Source organism: Nelumbo lutea, chromosome 3 (assembly GCF_056320005.1).
Source record: "Nelumbo lutea isolate HS-2025 chromosome 3, American lotus-T2T, whole genome shotgun sequence".
Classification (NCBI taxonomy): domain Eukaryota; kingdom Viridiplantae; phylum Streptophyta; class Magnoliopsida; order Proteales; family Nelumbonaceae; genus Nelumbo; species Nelumbo lutea.
Genome location: NC_142686.1, coordinates 57472620 through 57496591, shown reverse-complemented (window position 1 = coordinate 57496591; position 23972 = coordinate 57472620). Strand labels below are relative to the sequence as shown.

General features: G+C 41.9%; 1 protein-coding gene across 4 annotated transcripts in view; it reads right to left on the bottom strand.

Annotated features, from left to right (window-relative positions):
• LOC148865142 (receptor-like serine/threonine-protein kinase ALE2) overlaps window positions 1–23348 on the bottom strand; it is a 48889-nt gene extending 25541 nt beyond the window's left edge. For 2 of the 4 annotated variants that reach the window (XM_088980360.1, XM_088980363.1), the window contains exon 1: window positions 22731–23274. In XM_088980360.1, coding sequence (XP_088836486.1) covers window positions 22731–22788 — 58 coding nt within the window. In that variant the 5' untranslated portion in view covers window positions 22789–23274. Of the gene's footprint in view, window positions 1–22730 lie in introns of all 4 variants that reach the window. The other 2 variants (XM_088980361.1, XM_088980362.1) reach the window with 2 other exon arrangements.
• Between the last annotated feature and the right edge of the window lie 624 nt (window positions 23349–23972).

The following is a 23972-nucleotide window of genomic DNA, read 5'->3' as shown; positions in this document are numbered from 1 at the left end:
TTTTTGCAACCAATCAAAAAAGAATCAAATAGGTGAAACCAGATGCTACTCACCTATTCTACACTGAATTAGGAAGCTTATGTGAATCAAATGTTTTTTATGGGAACTGGGAGAAGGAAAGAAGGACCACTTGGTGAGTTTGGAGGTAGTATGTAGGAGTAAAAACCAAGGTGAAGTGGGTATTGGAGAATTGAGAACAAAGAATGTGGCACTTTTAGGTAAGTGGCTTTGGAGACTGCCTCTTGAGAATGAAAGGCTGTGGATCAAAGTGGTGGTAAGCATTCATGGGCTGTCCAAAATTGGTTGGGATGCAGACATATCATATCGGGCTACACTAGCCTCCCCATGGAAGGCTATACATAGTATTCTTCCAAAGTTACTATATCAGGTATGATGTTTAATTTGGAGAGAATTAAATTTTAGGAAGACTTATGGATGGGTGATTCTCCTCTTAAGGTCTTGTTCCCCTCCTTGTACTCTGTTTCCTACTTCACAACGAACCTATCTTGAAATTTGTGTCTCTCTTCACCCTCAATTAGAGGTTTTGAGGGATGAAGAAGCCACAAATGCAATCAACTTGGTGAAAATTCTTGATAAAGCCTGTCTGGACTCTTCAAAACCAGATAGGTGACTCCCCATCCCTTGGGTTTCTTTACTTGTGCATCCTTCTCTAAGGCTCTTGAACCTCCACTTATCACCCAAATTTCGTTCTCTGTCAAAGAAGTGTGGGGTAAGCCTATCCCCCCCAAAATTGGTGCATTTTGCTATGAAGTGTATCATGAAATCATGAAAAGATCAACACCTTGAACCTACTACAAAAAATAAGACCAAGGTGGTGTTTATCCCCAAATAGGTGCCTACTTTGTCAGGCTAATGGCTTGTTACCATTTACTAAATCTCCTATCCATTTGTTACTTGTATTTGGGAAAGGTTCTTCTCTCTCTTTAGTTGCAACTTGCAAGTGAACAGTGCCTTCAAACATGGCAAGATTGTTTAGTGGAGAGACTTTCACATGGCCAAGAAAAAGAGGATCACTTAGTGAAGTGGAACCTAGTAGGCCAAAGTAAGAACCAAGGTGGTTTAGGGCTAGGAAATCTAGTGGAAAGAAATAATGCCTTACCCATCTACTTTTTGTTTGCTTTTAGGATACCTGTTAGGGAAGCCAAGAAGATAGAAAAGTTGATGAGGGATTTTTTATGGGAGCCAGGTGCAGAGAAAAATGATCATTTGATTAGATGGGAGGTGGTGAGTCGAAGCAAGGAACAAGGGGGCTTAAGGTTAGGGAACCTAGTAAATAAGAAAGAAGCCCTTTTGGGCAAGTGGCTATGGAGGTGGCCTCTGGAAAGAGAGATTGTGGCATGAGGTGGTGGCTAGTATCCATGGCTGTTCTGAATCTGGTTGGGATGTTGGGGCATCTCAATGGGCCACACTCACTACACCTTGGAAGGCAATTTTTGGCATACTCCCAAAATTTCTCAAGTTCGTAAGGTATGATGTCTGCAATTGTAATTCTGTGCTTTTTTGGGAAGATGTTTGGGTGGGCAACCAACCATTAAAAGACCTCTATCCCTCCCTTTTTTCTATTTCCCTCTATAAAAGGAACCTGATTCGAGGTTTCTTTCTCCCCCCATTCTCCCATTGTCTCTTAATTGGGATTTTGGTTTCGTAGAGGGTTGAGGGATGAGGAATCGTTTTCTGCCTCTAAACTCTTACTTTTACTTGATTCTGGAAAGAGAGATTGTGGCATGAGGTGGTGGATAGTATCCATGGCTGTTCTGAATCTGGTTGGGATGTTGGGGCATCTCAATGGGCCACACTCACTACACCTTGGAAGGCAATTTTTGGCATACTCCCAAAATTTCTCAAGTTCGTAAGGTATGATGTCTGCAATTGTAATTCTGTGCTTTTTTGGGAAGATGTTTGGGTGGGCAACCAACCATTAAAAGACCTCTATCCCTCCCTTTTTTCTATTTCCCTCTATAAAAGGAACCTGATTCGAGGTTTCTTTCTCCCCCCATTCTCCCATTGTCTCTTAATTGGGATTTTGGTTTCGTAGAGGGTTGAGGGATGAGGAATCGTTTTCTGCCTCTAAACTCTTACTTTTACTTGATTCTGTTTGTTTGGACCTCCTAAACCAAATAGAAGAATTTGGTCTTTGACCTTGAGTGGCTCCTCTTGTTCTTCCTTCTTTAAGTCCCTATGCTCTACTCCTTCCCCTTTGTTGTTCCCAGTTAAAGAAGTCTGGTCAAGGCCAATTCCACCTAAAATTGCTGGTTTTTGTTGGGAAGCGTATTATGGTAATATTAATACTGTGGGCAATGTACACAAAAAAGAGACCTTATTCGTGCTTGTCCCCCAATTGGTGCATTTTATGTAAAGTGCAGAATGAGGACTGTTATCACCTACTGACTTCTTGCTCTTTTACAGTAAATATTTGGAATTGGATTTGTATGCTGTTTGGGTACAGGTGGACCTGCCTCCTAAAGTAAATCTGCTTTTTGATATGTCTTTTTTTGGTTGGCAAACAAATAGAGGGAAAGTAATGTGGAAATGTATTAGGGCAGCCCTCTTATGGACCATTTGGGAGGAAAGAAATGCCAGAATTTTCCAGGAGAAAGAGAGAAGCATTGCTGAAATAAAGAATTGTATACTGACAAGGGCAATCCTTTGGCAAAAAACTACTGATCTCTTTGTGGATTACTCTAGTGATGACCTTCAAAGGAGTTGGGCAGCAGTTGCCTCCACATCATCCAAGAAAAATAGAACACAAGCAAGTTGGTTACCCCCTCCAAAAGGAGTTGTAAAGTTGAACTTTGATGGGAGCAGTCAAGGCAATCCAGGACCTTCGGGTATAGAAGGGATCTTGAGGAATAAGGATGGCAACATATTGTCTTTATTCTCAGGTCCAGTGGGTTATGGAGACTCTACAAGGGCTGAGATATTAGTTGTGGTACAAGGACTACAGATTTCCAACCAACTTGGAGTGACTAATTTGATAGTTGAAGGAGACTCTAAGGTGATAGTGGGAAGGATGTCGGACCCCTAGAAACTGTTGTTTAGGGATATAGGGACATCACCAAAAAAGTCAAATGGCTTACGAGAACCATGTCAGTTAGCTTTCAGTGGGTTAGTAGATCAGCAAATGCTTTGGCAGATTCTTTAGCTAAACAAGGGGCTTCAAGGGATTCTCTGTTTTTGGCTAATTTGTAACTACAATCTGAAAAAGAGTTGGGTTTGGAACCACCTTTAAGGAGAGGTAACACCTCATGCCTCCTCTTACGGTGCTTCATGCTTGTACTATTTCTATCTCTATTTAATAAAATACCATCATTCATTAAAAAAAAATAACGCCTTACTTGGAAAGTGGATGTGGAGATTCCCCTTAGAAGATGACAGTTTGTGGCATAAGGTCATTTTTTTGGATAAGTAAAGAGTCATATTCCATTAATTCAAAGATCAGTTACATGAGAATCCCCTTAGAGAGGCGCGAGGTGCTGCCTCTCCATATAGAAAACACAAAAAACACAAAAAATACATTAAAAAAACATTACTGTTACAAAAGACACAAATTACAATTGCGCCCATAACAATTGTAATTTGAATTTCTGATCTCTCAACCCACTGTACTGTTACAGACATATTCCTTGTCAGCCATTTGAATTTCTTTATCTCATTCTTGTAGTGCCACGTGACATTCTCCAGATTATTTAACCAGTTCACCACTATCTTAGAGTCCCCTTCAACCAAAAGCTGCTCCACACCCATTTCTTTTGCAAGAATTATTCCTTGTATTGCAGCTAACAGCTCTGCCCTAATAGAGTTACAAACACTTAAAGAGCCAGAGTATAGTAAGACAGCCTCTCTAATCTCATTCCTTAGTACACCTCCCAAAACAGAGGGACTCGGGTTGCCCTGGCTACTTCCATCAAAATTCAGCTTCAAAGAACTGTGAGGAGGGGGGACCCAGCTTGTCATTACCTTTATCTTTGAGGAGGAACAACTTGCTACTGATAACCAATCCCTCCAACAATCAGTAAAGGAGAAGTGATCAAACAAATCCAGAGTCTTTAACCAATGTATTGCCCTATACAAAATGCCGCCCTTCAAGGCCTGACTGCTTCTCCCCTTTTCCTAGAAGATCCTGGCATTCCTTTCTTCCCAAACTGTCCATAACAAGGCTGCTCGTACACACCTCCACATTTTCCTTCCTCTTTTTTGGGGCCAACAGAACATAGAAGGGTTAAAGAATGTACTTACTTCTATTGGCATATCCCATCTACACCCAAACAAAGATAGAAGCCAAACCCAGAGTTCTATAGTGACACTACAAGATAAAAAAAAAAATTGATAACAGTCCTCACCATGAGATCTGCAAAGAGTGCACCAGTTTGGAGAAATACATAGGAAGGGTCTTCTCTTTTGTAGGTTATCCATCGTGCTTACTTTACCATGCCACACTTCCCAACACAAAGCCATAACCTTGGGGGGAACCGGTCCACACCAGACTTCTTTGGAAAGAAAGCTTTGTTGAGAGGAGGTTTGGCACAAAAAATTAAAAAATGAACCACAAGAAAAGGACCTATTAGGGTGAATGACCCAAAACCTCTTATCAGGCTTCAAAGGATCCAACCAAACTATTGAGGAGACCAAGAAGAGAAGACAAATAATCAATTTCATCCTCCCTTAACCCTCTACATAAACCAAAGTCCCAAGACAAAGACAACAAATTTAAAACTGAATGAAGGAATTTTGAAATCACCTCTTTTTATACAAAGAAATAGAGTACAAAGATGGAAAAAGGTTTTTTAGGGGAAGATCTCCTGCCCAAATGTCCTCCCAAAACCGAATAGAGTTACCAGAACAAGCATCATACCTTATACAACTTAGGAACTGCAGAAGAATTTTGTGAATTGCTTTCCAAGGTGTTGCTAGGTTAGCCCTCCTTGAAGCACCAGCATCCCATCCGCTCTCTAAAAATCCATGAATACTCTTCACCACTTCATGCCACAACCTATCTCGCTCCATAGGCCACCTCCACAACCACTTCCCTAACAAGGCTGAGTTCTTCTTAAGCACATTCCCAAGCCCTAATCCTCCTTCCTCTTTGCTTCTACCCACAACCTCCCAACTAATTAAGTGGTCTTTTTTACCTTCTCCCGGTTCCCAAAGAAAATCTCTCATTAATTTTCCCAATTTCTTCGCTTCCCTAGATGGTATCCTAAAGACAGAGAGGTAGTAAGTAGGTAAGTTCGCAAGGGTAGCTCTCATCAAGGTGATCTTCCCACCCAAAGAAATGTAATTTTTCTTCCACAAAACTAATCTCTTTTCAAATTTCTCTATAACTGGGTTCCAGAACCTACTCTCCCTAGGGTTTGCCCCTAATGGCAGCCCTAAATAGGACAAAGGCCAATTAGAAATGGAGCATTGAAGATAATCTGCAATAGCCTCAACCTCCTCAAAGTCCAAATTGACTCCAGCAACGTAGCTCTTTTCTAAATTGATTTTCAAACTAGACACTCCTTCAAAGGCTTTAATCAATTCTTTCAAGTTTCCCACCTTCTCACTAAAACCGCCACCACAGAAGATCATCAAATCATCCGCAAACTACAAATGAGTTACTAGAATTTGGTTTGTGCCTATTCTCCATCCCTTTTTCACATCTTCTCTATCATCCCTTGTGATAACTCGACTGAACACATCAGCTACCAAGGCAAAGAGAAAAGGTGAAAGTGGATCCCCCTGTCTAATACCCCTACTAGCTAGAAAAAAATCCCTTGCCACCCCATTTACTAAGATGGAGTAGTGACAAGTGTTGAGTTGGGCCTAGTTGTTTTTATTCTTATTTTAAGTTATTTAGTTAGGAAGCTATTGGGCTTTAGGCCCATTAGTTTATGTTTTTAAGTTGTGACTGTTCAGCTACATTAGTAGTCGCCCTAATAAGGGCATCCTTGTAATATCTCATCCTTTAAGTTAAGTATAAATATAATGAGGGGTTGGCGGTTAGGGTAAATCTAAGAATCCCGGTTGACTTCCTACTCTTTTCTCCTTCTCTTTTCTTCTCTACTACTGAAATCTTCATCTTCCTCCTCTTTCCCTTCACAAGAAATTCGACTAAATCTGCAATCAGTGATTTCTACTTGGTATCAGAGCAGGCCGAAGGTTCCTTGAGTTGTTTTCTCATGCAGCCCTAGATCGGCCGACTGCATGGTGATTTAAGAGGCTGATCAAAGATCTCAGGTAAGCCCTGTTTTTTTATTTTTTGGTGGATCTGTGTGCCCTGTAGCTGATATAGGGTTTCTCATCAAAATCAGGAAAAACTAGAAAAAGGGGAAGGGTCATGTTTCTGTTGGACTCTTCAATTTTGACCTAGGAAGTGGCACCCTAATTTTTTAGGGTTCCTTGGAGTTTTCTGTAAGGGGCGATTCAAGTCCTACTTGATTTGGAGGCTTCTAGAGAGAGCGGTTGCCTCTTCTCTCTCTTCTCCCATCCCACAGAAAATGAATCCTTTGTGGGAAGACAGTCTAGGACACCAGAAAGGTGTTGTTGGTTCCAGAAATGTTTCGTTTGATATTCTTGCATATTTCAGATATTTTCTTTACACTTTTTGAGAAGCATGGAGGATCACAAAGTTGAAAATAAGCCCGGGAGTGACATGGGACCAGTGGGAGGTGTTGGAGACCTTTTCGGGACTGGGACCATTACTACAGTTAGGTTGGATGGTGCAAATTACTTAGAATGGTCACAATCTACAAAGATGGTCATTGGTGCTCATGGGAAATTAGGGTATATCACTGGTGAAGAAGTGAAACCCGAAACTAGCAACTCTCGGTGGGTACAGGAGAATTATATGGTGATGACTTGGTTGTGTAATTCCATGTTGCCCCATATAAGTAAAATTTTTTTATAGGCAAATACAACTAAGGAAATAGGGGATGGGGTTGTAGAAACTTATTCACAGAGGGAGAATGTTTCTAGGGCTTATTAGTTGAGAAATCAAATTATTTCTACAAGGCATGTAGATAGACCTGTTGCAGCCTATTTTTCAGCCCTTAAAACCCTATGGCAGGAGATTGACCATTTAGAGACATTTGCTTGGAAAACTACTAAGGATGCAGTTACCTATCAGAAGCATCTAGAGAAGTATAGGGTGTTTGAATTTCTTGTTGGCCTTAATCCTGAGTATGATATTGCAAGACAGCATCTTCTTTCCGGGGACAGTGTTACCCTCTCCCAAGCATATGCCTTTGTGTCAGGGGAGGAGAGCAAGAGAGATGTTATGATGAAAAATCTTGTTTCTGATCAGTCTGCCATGGTGAGTACTGTGAAACCTACACAAATTGGAGATCGGGGTGGCAGTGAAATCAAGAAGGAAGATAAAAGAGATTTGATCTGTGACTACTGTAAGAAGCCTAAACACACAAGAGATACTTGTTGGAAGCTTCACCCACATCTTGTGCCGAATAGACTGAAAAATAAGAAGGGAAATGCACACATGGCAGTTATTGGTGAAATTCTGGCCCTTTCTACAACAGCTGCTCTGAAGTCTGTTGCAGGTGCTGCAGTAAGGGTCGAACTTGAGAGGTATGGGCAACTTCTGAACCAGCGGGATACAGCCAGTTCCAGTTCAATAGCAAGCGGACAGCAAGGTACAAGTGGTACTGGTGGAGTCCACTCTACTTCCTTTGTTCACACAGGTAGTTCAATGTCACTGCAAATTATGTTTCTACTTTAGGTAAGGAGGGACCTCCTTGGATTATAGATTCTGGAGTCTCAGAGCACATGACCCATAGCTCTACTATTTTTTCTTCTTACCAGTTTTGTTCTGGCAGAGATAGGGTCTCCACAACTGATGGATCCCATGTTCCCATTACTGGGAAGGGATCTGTCAAGATTAGTGATTCTATTTCTCTACCCTCTATCCTTCATGTTCCCAGATTGAGCACTAATTTGTTATCTGTTAGTAGTTTGATTAAGAACCTGAACTGCTCAGTAATTTTTTCACCTAGTCATTGTATTTTGCAGGATCTGGATTCAAAGAGGACGATTGGGAGTGGTCGTGAAGTGAATGGGATTTACCTTTTGGATGTGTTTCCTCCTCATCAAAGTCATCATGTCAGTAGGGATAGTGAGTCAGGGTCTGTGGATCAAATTATGCTTTGGCATAATCGTTTGGGCCATTTACCTTTTTCTTCTTTGAGTCTTTTGTTTCCAAAACTCTTTGAGTCTGTTAGTTTGTCAAGTCTGGAGTGTGAAGATTGTCAACTTGGAAAGCATTGTGGACATTCATTTAAACCTAATAATAAAAGGTGTTCTTCTTCTTTTGATGTTATTCATTCTGATGTGTGGGGACCTTACCATGTTCCTTCTATGGGAGGCTATCGATATTTTCTCTTATTTATGGATGATTTCTCACGATACTCTTGGATTTACCTGATGAGATCCCGTGATGAAGTACCATCCTTGGTGAGGCAATTTCATCAGATGGTGCTAACACAGTTTCGAACAAGAATAAAGGTGTTCAGATCAAACAATGCCAGAGAATATTTTGAAAAATACCTTGCCTCATATCTGTTAGAATATGGTGTTGTCCATCAGAGCAATTGTCCCTATAGTCCACAGCAAAATGGTGTTGTAGAAAGGAATAACAGACACATTGTTAAAGATTGCGAGAAGCATGATGATCACATCTACAGTTCTAGTTCGGTTTTGGGGTGATGTAGTTCTCACAGCATTATATCTGATTACAAGGTGCCCTCTCGTATACTTGGATTCAGCACCCCACTCAGTCTCCTTTTTTCCAAGGGGGAGATGTTTCATATTCTTCTCAGGGTGTTTGGGTGTGTCTGCTTTGCACACATCCTTGGTCCTCACCGCTCGAAGCTTGATCTCAAGGCAAAGAAGTGTGTCTTCCTTGGTTATGTAGAAAATTAGAAAGGGTATTGCTGCTATGATCTAGTCTCTGGGAGCTGGTATGTTACCATGGATGTCACCTTTTTTTAATCCACATACTTCTTCTCAAAGAATCCTTCCCAGGGGGAGTGTTTTGGGGAAGTAAGTCAGCAATCTATTCCTCTCCCAATTCCAGTCCCTGTGTCTACTCCTATGCTTGACCCTCTTGTGTCACATGCCTTACCACCACCTTTGCGTCCTACTTCTCAGCATTACTTACGACAGAGACTTCACAAGGAGGTTGATTCCACTACAACAAAACCCAATCATTTCTTGCCGGTTCCTTGGAGACTCCAGATTCAAGTATTCCTCTTGGTCCAGCTACTATTGCAGTTCCCATTGATTCTACTAACCCTGTTACAGATAACCTTGATCTTCCTATTGCTCTCAGAAAAGGAAAGAGAAAGTGTACTGCTCATTGTAATTCACAATACTTATCCTACGGTGGACTTTCTCCTTCCTACCGTGTTTTTCTTTCCTCTCTTGACTCAGTGTCTATACCCAATGGTGTTAGTGAGGCTCTCTCCAAACCTGAGTGGAAGACAGCTATACAGGAAGATATGGCAGCTTTGATTAAGAATCAGACATGGGACATTGTGGATCTACCAAAAGGCAAGGAAACAATTGGATGCAGATGGGTTTACACAGTAAAATATAGGGTAGATGGAAGTATAGAAAGGTACAAGGCAAGACTTGTTGCAAAAGGGTACACACAGACCTATGGCATTGATTACTTAGAGACCTTTGCACCAGTTGCAAAGATGACCTCTGTTCAGATACTTCTTTCTCTTGTTGCCTCATACTCTTGGCTCTTGTTTCAACTTGATGTGAAGAATGATTTCCTAAATGGGGATCTGCAAGAGGAAATGTATATGAATCTTCCTACTGGTTTTTACAGTGATGCTAAAAAGGGAAAGGTATGTAGGCTTAAGAAACCACTTTATGGCTTGAAACAATCTCCTAGAGCATGGTTTGATAGATTCAAAAAGGCCTTAATTGCTTTTGGCTACACTCATACTCAATCCGATCATACCTTGTTTGTGAAGCGAAGGGGGTCTTTGGTGTCAGTCCTAATTGTTTATGTGGATGATATTGTTGTCACAGGGAATGACCTAAGTGAGATTGATTGTCTGAAAAAGAATCTACATAAAGAATTTGAAATTAAGGATCTTGGAGAACTAAGATACTTCTTAGGCATTAAAGTTGCAAGATCAAAACATGGAATTTTTATCTCTCAAAGGAAGTATGTCTTGGATCTTCTTCAAGAGACAGGGAAGCTTCGAACGAAGGCAATCAGTACCCCTATTGATCAGAACCATAGAATCAATGCATCAGAAGGTGAGCCAGTAAAGGACATTGGGAGATATCAGAGACTTGTGGGTCGGCTGCTATACTTGTGTATGACAAGACCAGACATTTCCTATGCAGTAAGTGTGGTAAGTCAATACATGCATGCTCCACGAGTCCAGCATTAGGAGGTAGTTGACAGCATTCTTGCTTATCTGAAGGGACACCCAAGCAGAGGCATATTGTTTACTGATCATGGATAGTTGAAACTAGAGGCTTATATAGATGCAGATTGGGCAGGATGCCTTGATGACAAGAGATCAACTTCAGGAGTGTGCACCCTTGTTGGGGGTAACCTTGTCTCCTAGAAGAGTAAGAAACAAGCAGTGGTGGCAAGATAAAGTGTTGAAACTAAATACAGGGCCATGGCACATGGAGTTTCAGAACTTCTCTGGATCCGTTCCCTATTAGAAGAAATTAGTGTACAAGCAGAAGAACCTATGATGTTGTACTGTGATAACCATGCAGCAATTAACATTGCCCATAACCCAACCCAGCATGACCAAACTAAGCACATTGAAGTGGATAGACATTTTATCAGGGAAAGAGTGACTTCTGGAGAAGTTTGTCTTCCATACATTTCTTCTGATCTGCAACTCGATGATGTTCTCACAAAAAGTGTTGCAAAGAACAAGCTAGAGCATGATCTATGCAAGTTGGGAATGTGTGACATTTACTCCCAACTTGAGGGGGAGTGTTGAGTTGGGCCTAGTTGTTTTTATTCTTATTTTAAGTTATTTAGTTAGGAAGTTGTTGGGCTTTAGGCCCATTAGTTTATGTTTTTAAGTTGTGACTGTTCAGCTACATTAGTAGTCGCCCTACTAAGGGCATCCTTGTAATATCTCATCCTTTAAGTATAAATATAATGAAGGGTTGGCGACTAGGGTTAATCTAAGAATCCTGGTTGACTTCCTACTCTTTTCTCCTTCTCTTTTCTTCTCTACTGCTGAAATCTTCATCTTCCTCCTCTCTCCCTTCACAAGAACTGGCACAACCAGACATCCAACCACACCATCTTTCCCCGAACCCACACTTCCTCAAAACCTCTACTAGGAACTACCAGTCCACCAAGTCATAGGCTTTCTCAAGATCGAATTTACATATAAAGCCTCTTTGCTTAGACCTCTTCATCTCCTCCACACATTCGTTGGAAACTAGGATCTGATCAATTATCTGTCGTCCTTGGATGAATGCCCCTGACTAATAATGGAGGGAAGCATTTCTTTAATCCTCAAAGACAGCACCTTTGCCAAGATTTTATAGATACTAGTCACCAAACTAATTGGCCTGAAGTCTTTAGGATGGATGGCATCAAATTTCTTTAGAATTAGAGCCATAGCATTAATGCCTCGGCTGACTATATGCTTATCTGCAAACTCATTAAAAACCTCACAAAGATCATTTTTTATCACATCCCAACAATCTTGGTAAAAAGCCATTTTAAAACCATTTGGGCCTAGAGCTTTGGATCTATCCATTAAGAACACCGCCTTCCTAATCTCTTCTTCCTCAAAGATTCTTTCCAGCCACCTAGCTTGATCTTCATCCAAACTTGGCCAATCTATCCCTTCCAATTCCAACCTCTCAACCAAGGGTCTTCTATAAATCGATTTAAAGTGATCCACAAACTTCCTAGCAATATCTTCCTAATTAGTGAAAACCCCCCCACCTCTAGCTTAGACACAAAGTTCTTCCTCCTCCTCCCATCTGCCGCACCATGAAAAAACTTTATATTTCCATCACCCTCCTTGATCCACCTGTTCCTGAATTTCTGCCTCCAACTTATTTCTTCTCTCAATAAGACCTCCTCTAAATCCTTCTTCAATTGTTTCCTCATGTCTCTGTCGCCCTCCTCCAATCTAGCTTGAGCTTCTCTTTCATCCAGCTTTTTTATCCTAGAGATTAGATTCACTTTTTGCTCCTCAATTCTTCCAAAGTGCTCCCTATTCCATTCTTTTATTTTGGATCTCAGCCTCTGTAGTTTCTTATGAAATCTTACCCCTTTCCATTTTATCCCCCTCGATTCCTCATTCCACCATAATTTAACTTTGTTCACAAAGTCCGAGTGGGTTAGCAACATGTTCTCAAACCTAAACGACCTAGGTCCAGCTGTAAAATCTTCCCCACCTATTCTTATAGGACAGTGATCTGAGGTTACTCTTGGCAAAGCTCTAGACACCAAGTTTCCCCAATAGTTTTCCCAATCAACAATAAAAATAAACCTGTCCAACTTCGAGCACAAGGGAGTTTCTTGTAGGTTAGACCAAGTAAATCTAGCTTGTAACAACAGAATCTCCTTTAACTCACAATCAGCAATAAAGCTATTAAACTTTCTCATGCTAGTTGTGATGGTTTGTGTAGGTTTTCAAGACTGCTATTCAGTCTTGATCACTAAGAGATTTTAGGTTCAATGAGAAGAGAAAGTGAAGATGTAGAAGAAAGAGTGATGGAAGAGCAATAGAACACAGATTTTGAGGAGAAGAACAGAATGTCAATCATTCTGCCGCCGCCACTTTAAGTTAATATATATAGGTTATGCTAGTTACATGAAAGGACATATCTGCCCTTGGTGTTTACATCATAACTATGACTAGATAACAACCAATATAAAACTGAAACTAGAAATAACAAAACAACAAAAAAACCACAGCTGTGACTAGATACATTCTACCCTACGGACAGAGTGGTACCACAGCTGTGGGCCCCACATCAATGTTCTCTACACTCCCCCTCAAGTTGGGAGTATATGTTCATCATTCCCAACTTGGATAGATCCGCCTCTAGCTTCTTTCTTGATACGGCTTTAGTAAGAATGTCGGCTAGTTGCATACTGGATGTGATGTAAGGGAGGCATACTTCTTGAGATGATACCCTCTCTCGCACAAAATGGCGGTCAACTTCAATGTGTTTGGTTCTGTCATGCTGTACTGGATTATGTGCTATATTAATGGCGGCTTGATTATCACAGTACAGCATCAGAGGTTTCTCATACTCAATACCCAACTCCTCAAGTAGAGATCTTAGCCATAGGATTTCAGCCACTCCATTGGCCATGGACCTGTATTCTGCTTCAGCACTTGACCGGGAGACCACACTTTGTTTCTTACTTCTCCAGGAGACAAGGTTTCCTCCCACAAGGGCACAATATCCCGAGGTAGACCTTCTGTCATCAACACTCCCAGCCCAATCTGCATCAGTATAAACCTCCACCTTCATGTAATTGTTGTTCTTGAAAAGTATACCCCTACCTGGGCATCTCTTCAAGTAGGTTAAGATTCTTTCTGCCGCAAGAAGATGTGTGACTCTAGGAAAATGCATGTACTGGCTGACAACACTAACAGCATAAGTAATATCTGGCCGAGTGAGGCAGAGATATAGGAGCTTTCCTACCAGTTGCTGGAACATAACTTTGTCTATAAGAAGCTCCCCACTCTCGGCACTAATCCTGTGATTCTGTTCAATTGGTGTATCTGCAGGCTTGACACCTAACTTTCCAGTTTCTGCCAACAGGTCTAGGACATATTTCCTCTGAGATATAAAGATCCCCTGTTTGGATCTAGCAACCTCAATACCCAAAAAATACCGGAGTACACCAAGGTCCTTCACCTCAAATTCTTGGTGAAGAAGCTGTTTAAGAGACTCAATCTCATGGCTATCATTCCCTGTGACCATAATATCATCAACATATACTGCCAACAGTGTCAAAGAGGACTCCACCCTCTTGATGAATAGGTTATGATCTGACTGGGCCTGTACTTATCCAAACTTCACAAGTGCTAGTCTGAATCTATCGAACCAAGCCCTAGGTGACTGTTTCAAACCATACAAAGCCTTGTTGAGCCGGCAGACCTTCTTACCTACTTCTGCACCATAGAATCCAGGAGGCAAACGCATGTAAACTTCTTCCTGCAGATCTCCATTCAGAAAGGCACTTTTCACGTCCATTTGGTATAAAGGCCAAGTGTGACTTGCTGCAAGGGACAAGAGAACTCGAATAGTAGTCATCTTGGCTACCGGTGCAAATGTCTCCAAATAATCTATGCCATAAGTCTGTGTAAACCCTCTTGCAACTAGCCGAGCTTCATACCTCTCAATAGATCCATCTGCATTATGCTTCACCGTAAATACCCATCTGCACCCAACTGGTTTCTTTCCTTTTGGCAAATCAACTACCTCCCAGGTGTTGTTCTTCAACAAAGCATCCATCTCAACTTGCATTGCATCTTTCCATTTAGGGACGGATAGGGCTTCTTGCACTGTTCTTGGAATAGGGACATTGGAAATGGAGCTAAGGTAGGACATGTAGGTAGAAGATAGGCGATCATAGAATAAAAAATGAGAAATACAGTGGGCTGTGGATGTGGTACAATGTCATTTCCCTTTACGGACTGCAATTGGAAGGTCAAGATCATCTGTAGGGAAAGTCTTTGTGGGCTCTGGGACTGAAGTATCTGGACCTAGAGCTGCAGATGAGATTGGAGCTGATCTGGACTGCTGATGATCAGGATCAACCTGCCTGCACCGCCTGTGATAAACCCTCAACTCCTGATCCCTCTGACCACCCTCACCATTGTAGCTTTCCCTCATTTCCTAATCCCTCTGACCACCCTCACCATTGCAGTTCTCATCACCCAATGGAATAGGTAAAGGAACTGCCCCACTCTCACTACTCTCCCCCTGAAGACAAGAACTCAAACCCCCACTCTCACTACTCTCCCCCTGAGGGGCAACCCGAGGATAATAGGGTGTCCCCTCAAAGAAAGTGACATCCATGGAGACAAACTCCCGCCCGGAGACAGGATCATAACAGCAATAACCCTTTTGAGTTTGTGCATAACCAAGGAAGATGCATTTGGAGGCTTTGGGTTCGAACTTGGAGGGATGGGGTCCGAGAAGCTGAACAAAGCAAGTGCAACCAAATGTCTTAAGGGGAATAGAAAACAAGTCCTCACGTGGGTGTAGAAGCGAAAAAGGAGATCGCATATCAAGGACCCTGGAAGGGACCCGATTAATAAGGTATACCGCCGTGAGGATAGCGTCCCCCCAGAAGCGAATAGGGACATTAGAAGTAAACATGAGGCTTCTAGCCACTTCCAAAATATGCCTATTCTCCCTCTCGGCAACTCCATTCTGCTGAGGTGTATGAGGGCAAGAGCTCTGGTGGATAACCCCATGATGAAGAAGATAAGATGTCAATGATTTAGCAAAGTATTCCTTTGCGTTATCAGATCGGAGAACTTTGATCTTGGCATCAAACTGGGTTAGGATCATTTGGTGAAAATTTTGGGTTAGAGAATGTACCTCATCTCGTGAACGCATGAGATAAACCCAAGAAAAGCGGGTATGGTCATCAACAAATAACAAAAAATATCTGTACCCACCCATGGAAGGGATATGATAAGGCCCCCAAACGTCAGTATGCACAATATCAAAAAAATTATCACTCCTTTTATTACTCAATAAATAAGGCTTTCTACAATGCTTAGCAAACTCACAACTTTCACACTGTAGCTGAGACAACTCAATAGACTCAAATAAAGTAGGAAACAAACTCTGTAAAGATCGAAAAGACAAATGACCTAATCGGTTATGCTTTGGCATAACCAGACTCACACTCTTAGAAACAAAAGACAACTTCTCTACTGACTCTCCCTGACGAAACCGCTCCCCGAGCAGATAGATCCCATTCGTCTCACGGCCAGTCCCAATCACCTTCTACGTCTCCAAGTCCTGAAAAACACATCGGTCAGGGAAGAAGGTTACTGAGCAGTTCATATGCTTGGTAATACTACTGACTGAAAGAAGGTTAGTATCAAGCTTAGGAACATGCAAAACATATGATAGGGAGATAGTATCTGAAAGCTTGATGTCACCCTTCCCAGAAATAGGAACCAAGGAGCCATCAGCAATAGATACCTTATCCCTACCAGAAGACAAATGGTAAGTAGTAAACAGTGAAGACAAGCTAGTCATGTGATCAGATGCACCTGAGTACCCAACAAGGTTCAGTAGTACCTGGAGCTGAGGCATGATAGGCTGAAGCTCGAGTACCTAAATGGGTGAAGGCAGATGTGACAGGGGTTGATGGAGGCTGCGGTGGCTGAGCTGAATTTCCAACCTCCTTTTCTAGCTGTATTAGGGCAGCCCGAACTGCAGCTAAGGTCTCCAAAGATGTTCCTTTTGTGCCAGATGAGGATGCTGAATCAATGTTCATGGCTACATGAGCAGTGCCCTTCTTGTTTCTTAACTTCGCAGGAACCAAGTGGGGATGCAGTTTCCAACATGTCTCTTTTGTATGTTTGGGTTTCTTACAATGTTCACATACTACATCCTTCTTGTCTTCCTTCCTCCTGTCCTTCTCTGAATCACCCCCTGATTTGGGTGTAGCCGCTACAAAGGCTGATATGGGTTGCATCATAACCTTCCTTCTGGTTTCTTCACTATGTACAAATGAGTAAGCCTGAGAGAGAGTCGCATTGTCTCTAGTCAAAATCTGCTGCCTCACAATATCATATTCTGAGTTCAGTCCCGCTAGGAACTCAAACACTCTGTTTGTCTCGATGTGCTTTCTATGGGTCTGAGCATCTTTGGGACTCTTCCACTCAAGAGTCTCTAAGTGATTAATCTCATGCCACAGGGACTTCAAGGTAGAGAAGTAGACCGATACCGGTTTCTCTCCTTGTTTAAGGGTGTTCACTTCACATTTCAATTCATATGCTCTGGCAACATTAAGGGGTTGGGAGTAAGTTTCTTTCATAACATCCCATATCTCCTTAGCTGTTTTTGCCCACAAATAATTCCGGCTAATATGAGGCAGCATAGAATTACACAGCCATGTCATAACCAAGTAGTTTTCTTGCATCCACTTGGTATATGTCGGGTCTCCCTTGGAAGGTTCTTTCATATCTCCCAGGAGGTACCCTAATTTACCTCTTCCACCAATAGCCATCATGGCTGATTGGGCCCATTCCAAATAGTTTGATCCATCAAACTTTACGGTCGTAATCTGACCACCCATCTCAGAAATACCACCATAACTGATGTTCCCAAGACTACCTTCTGCCTTAATTTTAGACTCCATTTCTGTCAAGTCTCACAACAGTACTTGAATCACCAATCACAATCAAAACAGTATAGGCCTGATCTGTATTCTCAGTGTATGTGCACAAAACCGAAGTAATTCTGATCTGAAACCAACTAGCCAACACAGCAGTAGCTGTCTGTAGATCTCTAACCCCCTTAGAACTCTGAGAATAGCTTTAAAACAAAACTGATATGCTAGGGAAAGTTAGGGTTTTAATCAGTCCTGAAAGGAAGCAATTCAGTCGCACAGTCCAAACTATATAGATGAGCTTTCAGTAGGGTTAATAAGAAACCCTAGAATCTGATCGGATCTACCAATCAACTTAAGAGTAGCTCTAGGTAGATCATAGAGTTCAGTCAACCACTAGAGCTTGCCGCAGATCACTTTCAAACCCTAGAGTAGAAAGAAACACAGTTCGGTCCAAGGTTTGATGTAAAACCCTAGGAAATCGAAGAGAGAAAGAGCTAGAATGATTCGGCCTTCCCCTCCAGATAGGTCCAACCTATCTTCTCTGAAAGAACTTCTATTAAAAAATAACAACTTACAAGGAAAAAATAGTTCGCTGCCTTCTAGGGTTACCTGAACCCTAGTCTTCTCTGATCCTTCCTGACCACCAACACTCTGCAACCCTAGCAAGTTTCTAACAGTTGCTAGTACCTCTGGCGATCTCCAAGAATCAGTCTGCGAACTCCTCCTTTTCAGCTTTCAGTCCTAGGAGATTCTCATGTGGTCGACTGGTATTAGACTCACATGAAAAACCCTAACTTGGCTCTGATACCATGTAGGTTTTCAAGACTGCTATTCAGTCTTGATCACTAAGAGATTTTAGGTTCAATGAGAAGAGAAAGTGAAGAAGATGTAGAAGAAAGAGTGATGGAAGAGCAATAGAACACAGAGTTTGAGGAGAAGAACAGAATGTCAATCATTCTGTCGTCGCCACTTTAAGTTAATATATATAGGTTATGCTAGTTACATGAAAGGACATATCTGCCCTTGGTGTTTACATCATAACTGTGACTAGATAACAACCAATATAAAACTGAAACTAGAAATAACAAAACAACAAAAAAACCATAGCTGTGACTAGATACATTCTACCCTACGGACAGAGTGGTACCACAGCTGTGGGGCCCACATCAATGTTCTCTACAGTTTGTTGGGAGTTATTAGTTTCTTCAAAGACGTATTACATTGAAGTCCCATCCCAAACACCATGGACCTTCCCATAGACACCGAATTGCATACAACTCCTCCCACATGTCATTCCTTTCTCTATAGTTATTGGGACCATAGATATTGGTTAACAGCCAAGTGAAGTCATCCTCTACATTCTTGAATTTGATGGAAACCGAGAACCTCCCTATTAACTCCTCCACTGCTTATACTACATCCTCCTTCCATAATGTGACAATCCCTCCCGAGGCTGAGGTCCACCTTACTCTTCTTGACCTCCACACACTCCTCACCCATCTTCTGTCCAACTCCAACAACTTTGTTTCTTGTAACATAACAATGTCAAGTCTTTCCTTTCTAAGTAAATCCTTTATCACCCTCTACATCCTCCTTCCATAATGTGACAATCCCTCCCGAGGCTGAGGTCCACCTTACTCTTCTTGACCTCCACACACTCCTCACCCATCTTCTGTCCAACTCCAACAACTTTGTTTCATGTAACATAACAATGTCAAGTCTTTCCTTTCTAAGTAAATCCTTTATCACCCTCATTTTCCTTGCACTCCATAATCCCCTAACATTCCAACTAACTATTCTCATAGTCACAAATCATGCAAACACCCTCAGTCATAAACCACCACTCCTTACTTCATACCCTTTCTCCTATCACCTCTACCACTAAACTCTATATTCCCTTCAATGTCACCAATTAATCTTTCCACTTCAGAACGTTTCTTCTTTTCCTTATTCCTTTTTGACTCACTCTTTTTATTATAAGTTTTCACCTGTCCTTTCCTTTCAGCCCTCTCTTCGGCCTGACCTCCCTCACCAATAGCTTGCAAAACTGAAGTCTGAAGTCCTCCTTTATCATAATCAACCCCTTCCTTTCCCCTGTCCACCACCATTTCACTGAGCCCGTCCACATATCCTTCCTTTTGTTTGAGATTCTCAAACTCTGTACAAATCAGTCCCCAAATTTTATCTACCTCCCCACTCTTCCCTTCAAGGCACCCTTCCCCAACTCTTCCACCTCCAATTGTACCCTTGTTGTACCTTCTGGGTGGGATGCTGGTCCTCTATTTCAGGCATACTACATTGGTTAGTAACCAAAAACAAATTGACATCCATACCTGGTTGGAAATGGATAGCACAAGGAATGCTAGGACTAGACTGTTTGCCAAATCCGACTGAAGCTGGCGTCATTTCCTTACAGGGAGACTTCTGTGGAGTAGACATGGTGGAGCAAGCACCACTGTCTAGCCTACCCTCTTGAAAACCCAACCCCAATACTCCCCTTCCTAGTTCACCCTTATCCATGCTCACAAGAGAGAACTGTTCTCTTACATTTAAGTTCTGTACGCCCTGAGACTTTTTGTTGGCTCCATCGTTATGGGATAGTGGAACCTGTCCAGCAAACACAGCACCTCCTACCCTTTGTTCTTCCTTGGGAAAATCTGCAATAGCCCCTTCTTCTTCTAAGTACAACGCCTCCATATTCAAGCTCCCTGTTTCAATCAGATTTTGTTTAGCTTGCAAATCGAGGCTACCCAAACTCGAGGCTCCATCTGACTCATAGTCATCATTGCTGCTGCTTTCATCTCCAAGCCAAACTGCAGAATCTAGCTTTTCTAAAACAATGCGGTTGATGCATCTAGGATTCCGCCTCTCAGGCGACAACCGAATCAAACTCTTAGTTGGGATCCACTGAAAAGAGCTACTAGAATGCACACTCTGCCCTGCTTCTGAACTCGAGCTAAGGAACTAGAGGAGGAAGAAGATTGACGATTAGAATTGTCTACCAACAGATCCCCCCCCCCAACTCCAGTCATGTGTTGTTTTAAGTGGGCATGTGACTGGACCCCCCAACTCCAGTCATGTGCTATTTTAAGTGAGCACATGACTTAACCTTATCCTTAATAGCTACGGGCTTAAAACTGGGCCCCAAGAGGATTAAGATTTCCTCTCTCCCTTGGCCCAAGAGAAATAATAGGGTCCATGGGTTCAGTGCTCTTAACTGACCCCACAATACTACTTAGCCCACCAACTCGACCCACCTCTGCTCCCGGTTCAACCACCCTGTTTCTTACTTCAACTTGCTTTTTAACACTTGTCACCTCTTTACTCTCCTCTTCAACATTAAAGTTTGCCTTGGCAGTGTTCCCGACCACCTACGCAAAGGTTTTGCTATGCGTCAGAGAGGTTTCTCGTGTTTTAAGCCTCTGACTTTCCATATGCCCCAAGTCTTTTTGGCTCCCCAGAAGCTGTTGGCCCATTTTCGTATAACTTCCAGTCTTTTTTGAACCCTCCGATCTGCTTCTTCCACGTACAGCTTCTTCCTCAAACTCCTCACCTCCCTCCATTCTAGCTTCCTTCCAAAAGCCTGCTTCAATGGAGGAAGCCAGCCAGACTGAAACGAAAACACCCTCCACTCTTATTTCCACCTTTCTTGGTATATCTTCAGGCCTCACTCCGTTCAGGAGAATAGCCGCAGAATGGAGGTCTCCCCAGTAAGCACCATCCAGTCTCCCTCCACACATCAGTACAATGACATCTGCTACTTCTTGCTTCCAAAGATGGAAAGGCAATCCGATTATCCATACTAGAACCCCATCTTCAATAGAGAAGTTTTTGGCATTAGAAAGAGGATTCCATCTGAAGATTGTATTAGTTCCTAGATCAGTCTGAAAATTAACTGCTAAGAAGTCTACTCTGTTCTCCCCAAAATCAACTAGAGCTTTACATTTATCAAAGGGAGTTACAATAAACTCACTCTTCAGCTTCAGATTCAAGATCTAGTAATCTGCAACTCTCCTCCAGTCAACAGATTGCAACCCTACCTCTATTATGAACTTACTAATCCATTTTTCCTTCTTTGATTGTTCCATCACCCTGCACTGTCCATTGGCTTTTGCTACAATCACTGGCTCTTGCTCCATGTTTCCAGACATGAGAATGTGGGTTCAAGTCTAAGAGCGGCCATTGTTCATCTAATGAATAAAATATTTTTCATAGTAGAACTGTTTATCTATCTGTTTCACTTATCCCCCTTCCCTCATGTTTCACTTTTTTTCTTCATTTTCCATTTTTATTAGCTACTGTATAAAGGGAAAGACCCAGAATTTGTGGTTTCTGTAGTTTTTATTCTATTTACAGCATTAACTATAGTACTTATTAATCAATTACAGCGAAAAAAAAAGAGTGACAACTAACCAGCATTTGAACCATATTCCTGAGACCCGTTTCCTTTTACAGGTCAATCAACACCATTTAGCGTTTAATTTGGATAGAGAGACTAAATAAATAAATCTATGCATTCATACAAATCATTAAAATGCACTTGTCAAAACAGACTATGAAAAATGAAAAAGCCAACCCAATTTTAAGCTCTGCTAATTTTTTTATAAGTAATATTAAACTCTAGTCATTAATCCAGATAGAAGGCATATCAACTTGTTTTCATTGGAACAATGGAATTAGGAGAAACACAAACAGAAAAGCACAGAATAATGCATCCTGAATACGTTCCTTTCATCATCATCATCATCCAAGCCTTGTCCCAAGTCCCAACTATACGTGGTCGGCTACATGAATTCTCTTTCACCACTCCGTCCTGTTTAGTGTCATGTCCGTTGTTAAACTATGGACGCAATACATTTCCTTTACTTCCACAAATAAACAATAAACACTCATTTTCTTTTCTTCTTGTTAACTGGATTCAATTCCCTATCCATTGCACGTCCTCCATTGAGCTACGCCTAGTAGAAAAGCTTCAATTAAAAATAATGCTGATGTTCAGAAGGTCAACTAAAGCGTACTAGGGAATTTGGACTGGTTACTGTCATTACTTTAACCACAGAAATCGTTGTTCGGGAGTCGGGACACAATTCACCTTACATTGCGTTTTGAGTAAAAGCACTGACTAGCTGTCTAGCTCCATGCTCCATCTTTCTAAATGTGCTCCCCCTCACCAGAAAAAACTTCTTCATGGAAAGAAAGAACACATGGTAAATGGTAGTAACTACTTTACAAGAACTACACAGAACTACTTTCCTAAGTACCAATTGCTCTACTGTGGCGCACCCATAGACGCAACTAGCAACGACAGACTACATTCAAGTCTCAACAGCAACAGATAACCACCAAAATTAGCAAATACAAAGAACGGAAACAACCGTACCGCAACAGGGGAAAACCAAATTCAACAGCGGAAGAAGAAGCACCATCAAAGTAAGCATCTTCACTTGCCAAAATCAAATTCACAAAAAACATTCTCAGAAGAACTCCAAGAGCTGAAACGCCACAAACGAGAAACCACGACGAGCATCCAAGGGGTTCCCGAGAAGTCCATGGCATTGGCCGATTTCTCCATCCCGCTCCGCTCCTGAACTGAACGGTTGCATGACGCCAACACCGGCGAAGGCAACAAAAAGCATGTGGTCATAAAACCCTAGCTCGGAGAGGACAATGCAGATCCATGGTCTGAAGCATAGACTCGGGAGAGACAAAAAGGCGCAGATCCAGTGAAACTGTGTGAGGAGGAAGAGTGAGAAAAAAGAGAAGAGAGAGAAGTGGATCTCGTGAACGATAATAAGACCAAGTAGCAGATCTTGAGAAAAGGAGAAGAACCCAAAAAGAAGAAGAATTAGTTTTTCTTATAAAACAATATTTAAGTACAACCAGCAAATCGAGAGAGAGAGAGAAGGGTGAAGCAGAAGAGAGGGAGGGGAGATAGAGTGAGGTGGCCTGCTTTATTATGTTGTTTCTTGCTGCTCGTGCTGGTTTGAGTGAGTTTCGCAATAAGCCCTTTAATTTGAGGAAATTTCAAAGCAGACCTCGTTTTTTTTCCCTTTTTTAATATTTTTTTTATTGGGATAAAGTAGTGGAAGAGCATGGAAATGGGGGGTTGTGGGGTCTGGGGGAGTGGTGAGCTTATGGATATGGGGGCACCATAATAAAAGAGTGTGGGGCCCTGTTGTACAGGTGGGACCCACCGTATCATTAATCCCCACTAAGAAGAGAAAACAACCTTTTCTTTAGCTGTGGAGACCGCACATGGGCTCATAACCGCTATGAATAGTGGCTTCGGACCAGAAAATGTTTTTTAACCTTTTTAGTTTTTTTTTTCCCGGACGGTTGTTCAGATTTGTTTTCTGTTCGGCCTTGAAAGAATGTAAAAGTGTAAGTAAATCTGTTCATGGCCCGGCCGGGCCGGGCTTTCACTTTTCATTAACAGATTTTTTTAAGGCTCAAATCCAAACCCGGCCCGACCATCAGGCCTACAACTTGGGCCTGAGCCCGAGCCCAAAGTCTAAAGCTCAACTTGTTGGTTGTTGTTGCTGCTATCGCTGAACAGAGAGAGAAATTATAAAGAAAAATGTATATACCGGGAAGAGTCTAGATCACCTGCCAACAAAACACG